Source organism: Callithrix jacchus, chromosome 13 (assembly GCF_049354715.1).
Source record: "Callithrix jacchus isolate 240 chromosome 13, calJac240_pri, whole genome shotgun sequence".
NCBI lineage: Eukaryota > Metazoa > Chordata > Mammalia > Primates > Cebidae > Callithrix > Callithrix jacchus.
This window is the reverse complement of record NC_133514.1, coordinates 79141844-79151869: the sequence shown is the minus strand read 5'-3', so window position 1 is coordinate 79151869 and position 10026 is coordinate 79141844. Positions and strand designations below refer to the sequence as shown.

The 10026-nt window shown below is 38.0% G+C and overlaps 1 protein-coding gene across 3 annotated transcripts in view; it reads left to right on the top strand.

The window, feature by feature from the left end:
• The first annotated feature begins 430 nt into the window (after positions 1-430).
• Positions 431-10026, top strand: part of RPRD1A (regulation of nuclear pre-mRNA domain containing 1A) — a 76765-nt gene continuing 67169 nt past the window's right edge. For all 3 annotated transcript variants that reach the window (XM_008979716.4, XM_035270888.3, XM_078347987.1), the window contains exon 1: positions 431-743. In XM_008979716.4, the coding sequence (XP_008977964.1) occupies positions 593-743 (151 nt within the window). In that variant the 5' untranslated portion in view covers positions 431-592. The remainder of the gene's footprint in view (positions 744-10026) is intronic.

Below are 10026 nucleotides of genomic sequence, written 5' to 3'. Positions count from 1 at the left end.
TCAAGTACTAGGTTCTATTTACATTTAGTCCTTCTATTGTTTTTTTGTGTGTGCCCCCCCCCCCCACTACCCTTCCCAGCCTCTAGTAACCATCCTATATTCTATTTAGGAAGGTGTATTTTTTAAACGTAATTGGTCACGCAAGTAGTCTCTAAAGTGCCTGACCCAATTTATACCAATTTACACGCCTATGTAGAGATCTGTACTCACTGCTTCCCTGACAGAGAGTTTCCTTTGAGGAGGGTTCAGGCCTCGCAAACTCCCACCATACCTCTGAGACTCACCCACGCGTCACGCCCCTGCCCACCTTCCCGGCACTTGTTCCGGCTCCGCCTCTTCCGCTTGGCGGTTCCGCTTCTGGGCCGCGCCTTTTCCCAGGGCTTGCAGCGGGAGGGGCGGGACATGGGTCCCTGTGACGTCACTGCCGGCCGGACGCCATCTTGCTGCTTTGCGGCCGGACTTGGATGTAGCGGCGGCCTTGGTGAGAGCGTAGGGAAGGGTGGGGTGAGGGGGCGAGGCCGCGGCTAGGGCGGCGAAACTCTCCTCCCCTCGGCCCCACGGCGTGGGACAGCGTGAACGTGGTGTCGGAGGGATGTCAGCCTTCTCTGAGGCGGCGCTGGAGAAGAAGCTGTCGGAGTTGAGCAACTCGCAGCAGAGCGTGCAGACCTTGTCCCTGTGGCTCATTCACCACCGCAAACACTCGCGGCCCATCGTCACCGTGTGGGAGCGGGAGCTGCGGAAAGGTGAGTCGCCCGCGCCTCTCGGCGGCTCCCACCACCCGGCCGGCTTACAGGCGCCCCCGGGAACCCCGCTTCTCCAGCGCCCCCGGCTTCCCGGCGTCGGGATGCCAGCGCGTGGTGGTCTGCGGGCTTGTAGGAGCTGCGTGCACCGCGGTTCTGCAAAGTCTGGGCTTAGATATTTATTGAATAAAGGAATGAATAATTTTTTAAACTCAGGTTAACTTAACACGGAAACGGTAGCAGGGGCTTGGGACTCCACACCCAATTAGGACCAGAAATTCTGGTGGTCAAGTTTTTTTTTTTTTTTTTAATTCTGTAAATGATAATGGAGGATAGGGGAGGGAAAGGTAGGGAAGTGGAAAGAGAAAGATTGGTGTGGGTTTGGGAGTTACTTCCGTCATTTCTACAACGCAGCAACTTATTCTTGTAAAATTAATGGAGGGATAGTTTTAGAAATCTAATGTAAGAAGATGGGTGATTCAGTGGAAAGGACTCTGAATTTGTAGACTTTAGAGGATTCTATAGGGCAAGTTTCTAATAAGTTCTGGATTTGCAGATGCCTTACCTGAAAATAAGAGATTTAGATTAAGTCACCTAAAGTCTTATCCTGTTCTATAATCGTATGCCCTAATGCAGTGTCTTTATTTTGCAAAACATTTGATAGCGTTCTTTTGAATGAAGTAAACTTTTTTGAGATGTCTGTCACTAAAATATTCAGAATCAGTTCACGTACGCAGAGCAGCTTTATCTGTAAAAAATTGATTATGCTAGTGCGACTGAAAATAAAAAATTGTATTTGCTTAGTCTGAGTTTGCATTTTAATTCTTAATTCATTGGGTAGAGTGGGCACTCTTCGTTATTGTTGTAAACATCCTGATGGATATAATGGTTATTTATCAAGTGTTAAAGGTTTTAACAAACTGTTGTTAATCAAAATAGACGCTTGCTTACTGAACCTTGTGAAAGCTGTATGATGTATTTATATAACAGCCAAAATGTTGGCTGTACAGAGTGGAGACATCTGTCCTTTTCTTGTATATTTGCTTGTGGTTGTGAAAACGTCACCCATCCTTTAGAAGAAATTTATTTACAGCCCTGTTTTTCAGTTTATGTGTAAGTGTATGTGTATTGGCCCTGAATGAGGAATTCGTCTTCTGTGAGTGGACAGAAAGGTTTGAGAAACACCAATATAAAGGTCTGGAAAGTAGCTGTGAACTTTGAAAAGTCAGGAATTAGCTTTGCTTCTACATTTTACTAGTCTTCAGAATCAGTAACAGGTTTATCTTGTTTTTTTGTTTTTGCAAAGAGCATTTAGAAACGCATGTAATCAATATAGGGTTGATATCCAGGCTCTCTAAAGAACTATTACAAAGCAGTAGAAAAATGGCAATACTCTTTATGGGCATTTCACATGAGAAAACCTGAAAGGTCAATAAATGATAATCTTACAAATTAGGAAAAGTAAGCCAGTGAGGTACCACTTTATGTTCATCAGTTTGGCAAAATAAAAAGTATGACCCTATCAGTAATTGTTGTGGACAAAGAGAAACAGTAATTCTTATACCACTTGGTGGGAATGTAAAACTTTTAACTATTTTGTAGGTCAACTAGCAACCTCTGATGAAGTTGGAGTTATATTTAAATATATCCTTTGACCTAGCAGTATTCTTTCTAGGAATATGTTCTAGAAATAAGTATTGTGCTCAAGGAATATGTTTATTGCAGCTTCATAACAACAAAATTGAAAACAAGTTAAACATTCCAGCCTGGGCAACATAGTGAGACCTTGTCTCTACAAAAAAAAAAAAAAAGAAAGCAAACCAAAAAACCATTCCATTAACTTGAGAATGGACAGATAAATTGTGATGTTGATACAATTTAATACTGTCCAAAAGTTCTCATGAATGAACTAGAGCCTCATGAAACAACATGACTGAATTAAAAAACAAAATCTTGAGCTAAGAAAACAAGGTACATACCAATAATGCTATGTGGTAAAGTTTGAAAACATGTATAGTAATTAATGATTAACACCATATTCTAAGATAGTGGTTGCCATAGGAGAAGGCTATCTAATACTTAATGTATTTAAGAAAATGTTGGTACAAACGTGGGAAAATAAGATGTGCTTTTAGCAGGGTTTGTGATGTTTCCATATGTTTAAGTGGTTTCATAAGTAGAAAAAGTTAAAGGCACATAGAAATATGCTTTAGGAGGAGGGGGTTAGTGATTATCGATAGTGTTGATAGCAATAGTGATGCTGATGAACATAACGCTGCTGCTGCTGCTGCAATCTTCATGTTAGCCTGGTCTACTCTGCCACAGGTTTCCTTTTCTTGTCAGATGACTGCTTTTGCAGGGTGTAGCCTTTGTGCCTGCAGTTTTGCTCATCAGCTTCAGGATTCTCATCTCCTGTATTTTAATGATAATGGCAATCACTTACTGGGTACGAGGCATTCTTTTAGTTATTTTACCTTATCTTGAATCACATTTTCTCAGCAGAATAATTATAAAAGGAATTGATCAAACTTGAAAATATACTACAACAAACTAAGGAAAATGAGTTGAACATTTTGTGTTAAGCTAGGCATTCTTTAGTTTCTCAAAGTGTGTAAAGACAAAAATGTGAAAGTGGTAGAAGTTACGGTTCAAAATATAAGAATGAGCTGGGTGCTGTGGCTCATGCCTGTACTCCCAGCACTTTGGGAGGCTGAGGGAGGTCGATCACCAGAGCTCAGGAGTTCGAGACCAGCCTGACCAACATGGCAAAACCCTGTCTCTACAAAAAATACCAAAATTAGCTGATGTGATGGCGTGGGCCCAAGCTACTAAAGAGGCTAAGGTGGGAGGATCACTTGAGCCCAAGAGGTTTAGGCTGCAGTGAGCCAGTTGCACCACTGCACTCCAGCCTGGGTGAAAGAGCAAGACCCTCAGAAAACAAACCAAAAATGTATAAGAATGAATAGGTAAAATGAAATATGTTAGATATGGTAGCCATTCAGTTATGAATGTTTCCCTTCTTTTCCTACTTTCCCTGTCTTTGTCTCCTTTAAATAAAGAATTTCTGTTTGGAGGGATAAACCTCAAGGCCTTTATGAAGACCAAAATGACATACAGTTTTCCTGATAAATGCAGTAAATTGTAACCAAAAATGTAAGTGACAATTTTGTTTTTTCTTTATTAAGATGTAATTCACATACCACACCATTCATTCATTCGAAGTGTACTTTTAGTGGTTTTTAATATGTTTATGGAATTGTAAAGCTATCACCAGTTTTAGAACATTTTTATTACCCAGAAAGAAACTCCATGCCATTTAGCTGTTGTCCCCAGTCCCCCATCTCTCTCCCAACCCTAGGCAACTGCTAATTTACTTTGCCTCTATAGATTGGACTATTTTTACCATTTCATATAAGTAGAATTATACAGTATTTGGTCTTTTGCATGTTTTCCATTCATGCTGTAACATGGATGAGTCGTGTAACATGCTAACTAAAAGAAGCCACTTGTAAAAGATCACATACTGTTGTTCAGTACTTTTTGTGGCCAAATCATATTCTGTTGTATGAACTTACCCATTCATCAGTTGGTAGACATTTGAGTTGTTTCCACTTTTTGGCTATTATAAATAATGCTACTGTGAGCACTCTTGTACAAGTTTTTTTGTAGATATGTTTTCATCTTTCTTGGATATTTACTGAGGAGTGAAATTTCTGGGTCATATGGGAATCCTGTGTTCCACCTTTTGAGGATCCACCACATTATTTTCCACAGTGGATACATGTTTTTAAAATACATTCCTACCAGCAGTGTGTGAGGGTCTAATTTCTCTACATCCTTGCTAATATTTGTTATTTGTCTTTTTGATTATAGCTGGCCTAGTGGGTGTGAAGTGGTATCTCATTATGGTTTTGAAATTCATTTCCCTGATGACTAATGATGCTGAGCCTGTTTTTATTGGCCATTTGGATGTTGTCTAGAGAAATATCTATTCTGCCCAATTTAAAATTTGTCTTTTTATTATTGAGTTGTAAGTGTTCCCAGTGTATTCTAGTTAAAAGTATTGTGTTAGGCCGGGTGCGGTGGCTCACACCTGTAATCCAAGCACTTTGGGAGGCTGAGGCCGGCAGATCACGAGGTCAAGAGATCAAGACCATCCTGGCCAATATGGTGAAACCCTATCTCTTCTAAAAATACAAAAAATAGCTGGGCATGGTGGCACGTGCCTGTGGTCCAAGCTACTTGGGAGGCTGAGGCGGAAGAATCGCTTGAACCCAGGAGGCGAAGGTTGCAGTGAGCCGAGATTGCGCTGCTGCACTCTAGCCTGGCAACACAGCAAGACTCGGTCTCACAAAAAAAAAAAAATATTGTGTTAGATTCATACGGCACATACTTTCTTCCATTCAGTGGGTTGTCTTTTTACTTTCTTAATAGTGTCCTTTGAAGGTGACTGTTTTAAACTGTGAATGTCTCAGTCAGTATGAGGCTAAATTATAAAACTTAATATACACCATTCATTTATATTCATTTCTGTAGAAATCTTGACCATGAACATACCTGAACTTAGAAACCAGCACTAACATTTGGGCTCTTTTCTATGCACACTGACTGAAAGATCTCTAGAAGAGTTGTAGTAAACAAGGTAGATAGGAGGAATTCTTTGCAGTTGGTGAAGGTCACTGCCCTCTCTGGTCTAGTGATTGTATCCTTTGTACCAGCCTCTTTTATGTTATATTGGTATCTTAACAAAACTATAAGTGCCTCAGCCCCTTCAAGTATATTAATTCACCCTGTATTTATCGACTGTCTATTGCAATGGTAAAGAAAACAAAGTTTATTCCTGCCTTCAGAATGTATAGTCTTGTGGTAAGGGCAACCAATAAACAAAAAAATTGTAAATACAAATTTTGTGTTTTTTGAAAGAGGAAATCTTTAGTTAGAGGGAAATCATCTCTGCAAGATGACGTTTAATAAAAGACCTCTTTGAACAAGCTGGAGGGGCATGGGCCTGCAGCCACCGGGAATATGTGAAAGTGCTGAGGTGATAAATAGCTTTGGAAATGGTCCTGGAAATGGTCGGCCTTTGCATGCCTGTTAATTATTTTTCCTAATTTTTCTTTTTATTTTTCTAAATGAGACAGTGTCTCACTGTGTTACTGAGGCTGTTCTTGAACTCTTGGGCTCAAGTGATCTTCCTACCTCAGCCTCCTGAGTAGCTGGGACTACAGGTGCACATTACCAAGCTGGCCTTATTTTTCCTGGAGTTGGCAACAATTAAAATAATACATTATTTAAAGTTTAGATTTTCCTCCTATTTGTAATCATTTGTTGAAATCAGCACTTTTTCATCAATAAGCTATGTTAGTTATCTTTCAGGGAACAAAATACCATTTTATCTTGCATCATAGGTTGGGGGGTGACATTGGTGGTGAGTTAGATAGACGGCTCCTTCAGGTTGTTTTCCTGTTTCAGTTTTTAGCTTCCATAGCCCCAGCATACTGCCTTTGATGAAAGTTCTTAAATATTTGTTGAATTAACATTTGTATTCACTAATATGGCTTTATATTTGTAAGATGTGCTAAAATAAGTACTTTATATTCTTAGCTGTTCTAATTAATTTGGTTTTAGAAAAATGGAGAAGTAAAAGAACATTTTTCATTTGCTTTAAACATACATAGCAATATAAATCCTAAAAATGAAGAGATTCTATTTTAAATTGACAATTCAGTGGCTTTTATATTGTCTGATACTGTTACTTGTTTCTCTTTCAGAGTTAGAATTGAAAAAGTAAGTAGACACTGTTTGTGCCTTCTAGTTCTTATATTTAAAAGGATTAATGTTGTGAAACTGACATGATGACTCCCTGTAGTCATCTTGCAGCTTCAATAGTTAAGTCTTTCTTTTTTTTATAGTCTTTCTTAACACCTAAACAAAGTTAGTTTCTTAAAATATCAAGTATTGAGCCAATATTTATTTCCACGATCATCTCACTTTTTAAGCCATTGGTTTGAATGAGGATCCAAGTAAAGTTCATTTATTGCAATTGATTACTGTGTAAATAGAGTTCCTTTATATCTGTGGGTTCCGTCTGTCTTTTATTTTGAATGTATTCTTTGAAAAAATTAAATTGGTTGTTCCAAAAGATTCTTATATTCTAGACCAGGGATTTCTCCTGCTTTTTGGTTTGAGGATCTCTTTACTCTTAAAAATTGAAGATTCCAGATCTTTTGTTTATGTGGCTTAAATCTATCAGTGGTTACTGCATTGGAAATGAAAACATTTTAAAATTTATTTAATAATTATTTGTTTTAAAATTATAATACTAAATTTATTCATGTTAACAAATAATTTTTAAACAATTTTTAATTAAGGTTGTGCATGGTGGCACATGCCTGTAGTCCCAGCACTTTGGGAGGCTGAGGCAGGCAGATCATATGAGGCCAGGAGTTTGAGACCAGCCTGACCAACATGGCAAACTCTGTTTCTGCTACAAATTTAAAAATTAGCCGGTCATGATGGTGCACATTTGTAATCCCAGCTACTTGGGAAGCTGAGGCCCAAGAATTACTTGAACCTGGGAGGCGGAGGTTGCAGTTTTTTTTTTTTAGATCGCTCCAAAAAAAAAAAAAAAATTTTTTTTTTTAAATTACAAATGTACATGTTGTAATTATACATATTTATGGGATACAGTTTGATGTTTTGATAGATATGTATGTTGCTCTGATGATCAAATAAGGGTAGTTAGTATCCATTACCTCATGCAGTTATAACATAAATAACATTTTTAATAAAAAACAATTATATTTGCTAAAAAATACCAGGGAAAGGAGTGATTATTTTATGTTTTTGCAAATCTTTTTTTTTCTTTTAATTTTATTTCAGATTGTCTTCCAAGCAATTGTTTCTTTTCTTTTTATTTACTTTTATTTCAGATAGTCTCATTTTTGCAAATCTTTATAAGATCTCTCTTAATATAAGCCTGCTGAATTCTCATGTCTCTGTCTGCATTCAGTCTTGCTGTATCACATGACCTCTGCAAAACAACACTGTACACTTGTGAGAGAATGAAAGTGAAAAAGGCAAATAATAGATGAACATTCTTGTGAAAGTAGTTCTGAACTTTATTGACCCCATGAAAGTGTCTTCACCCCCTGGGATCCAAACTCCTGGGCTCAAGAAATCCTTCCATTTTTGCCTCCCAAAGTGCTGGGATTACAGGCATGAGCCACGGAGCCTGGGCTAGATAAACTTTTAGTGTTTTATATCTGAAAATAAGTGACTTAAGATGTGTGTGAAATATATTGATTGATTGAGAGAAAGGGTTTGGCTCTGTTGCCCAGGCTGGAGTGTAGTCAGAGTCCACTGCAGCCTCAACCTCCCAGGCTCAAGCAATCTTCTTGAGTAGCTAGGACCACAGGTGCATGCTACCATGCCTGGCTGTCTTTTTTTACTTTTTATTTTTGGAGAAACAGGGTCTTGCCATGTTTCCGAGGCTGCTCTCAAACTCCTGGGCTCAGATGATCCTCCGGTCTTAGCCTCCCAAAGTGCTGGGATTACAGGTGTCAGCATTGTGCCTTGCATGTTTTAATTTTTTTGTTTGTAAAAATGCATTAAGAGGATTATACAGAAAAAAGAAAAATAAAAGGATTATAATGATGAATTATGTACTTAGTCCCCTTGCTGTCATCTAGGCTTTTTGGTCATTTTGGTTCTCTTGCATAACTCTTGGCTGTTCTAAGGTGCGTGTCTTGTTATCCTTTCATAGCTTTTTCTTTCTCCTTTCTATCTGTAATAACAGAATTTTTTTTAACAGAATGGTTTACTATGCTTATATTGAATGCTTGGATTTTCCAGGTGTATTTTTAAAAACCCTTGTTTTAGTAGGTAAGATATACATAATATGAAATTTGAAAGGCAAAAAAGGCTGGGCGTGGTGGCTCACACCTGTAACCCCAGCATTTTGGAGGCCAAGGTGGGCAGATCACTTGAGGTCAGGGGTTCAAGACCAGCCTAGCCAACATTATGAAACCCGTCTTTACTAAAAATTAGCTGGGCATGGTGGCGGACACCTGTAATCGCAGCACTTTGGAGTCTGAGGTGGGCAGATCACTTGAGGTCAGGGGTTCAAGACCAGCCTAGCCAACATTATGAAATCCATCTCTACTAAAAATATAAAAATTAGCTGGGCGTGGTGGCGGGCACCTATAATCCCAGTTACTTGGGAGCCTGAGGCAAGAGAATTGCTCGAACATGGTGGGTGGAGGTTGCAGTGAGCCAGGATTGTGCCACTGCATTCTAGCTTGGGAGACAAAGCAAGACTCCTGCCTCAAAAAAAAAAAATAAATAAAGGGACAAAAAGGCTGTAAAGAATGTTATCTATGGCTTCTTTCCATTCCTATTCCCTCCTTACCCATTTCTCTACCCAGAATAAGTCTGTTAACCCTTTTATTGACATTGCTTCATTACAAAAAAAAGTCTGCATTGTATTTCATTTTATGAATGTGCCAAAATTTACGTAATTGTTATTCTGTTGATGGACATTTAGGATGTTAGTTTTTTCTATTAAAATTTGTAAATTTATGTTCGTTAGTAAATATTCTAGTATATTCTTAATAGTTTCAGGTGATGATTTAAGAAACCTTGATAGGAGTGCTAGACATTACGTGTATCACACCATTTTGTGAAAAGTTCATTTTTACCTCTACCCATTTGACATGCTACTTTAAGTTTTTCAGTGTATTCGAATGTATTTTCGGTCTAATTCTGTTCCATTGATCTGTTCACTCATGTAGCACTGTTATACTCTTTAGTATGATTTCATGTCTGATAGGACATCCACCCTCTTGGACATGCTTTTTTCCCTTCAGCAATTACGGTTCTCTGTTTCATTTTTTTGTGTATTCTTTCTTTGTTTTTCTGTATAAACTCTAGAATCAACTTATTTACAAGAAAAAATTTTTTGATATTTCTGGAATTATCACTTTAAACTGTTACGGTACCTAAAAGACTGTACATCTTTATGATGGCAAATCTTAGGCTGAGAACTGTGCAATCTTATTTTAAATGAGTGTTTATTTTAATTGTTTAAGTGATTTTCAGACTCATTCAGATGTCACTTCATGATGCTTTGTAAAAAAAACTTAAAAAGTATCATGAAATGCACACTTAAGTTTAAAATAATGTTTAACTTTGTGCTGAATGTATCTTAACTTGATTCTACTATATACTAATAGAAGGAAGTATTGAAGGATTAAGTTGCATTATGAAAAAAGACTTAAAACTGAAA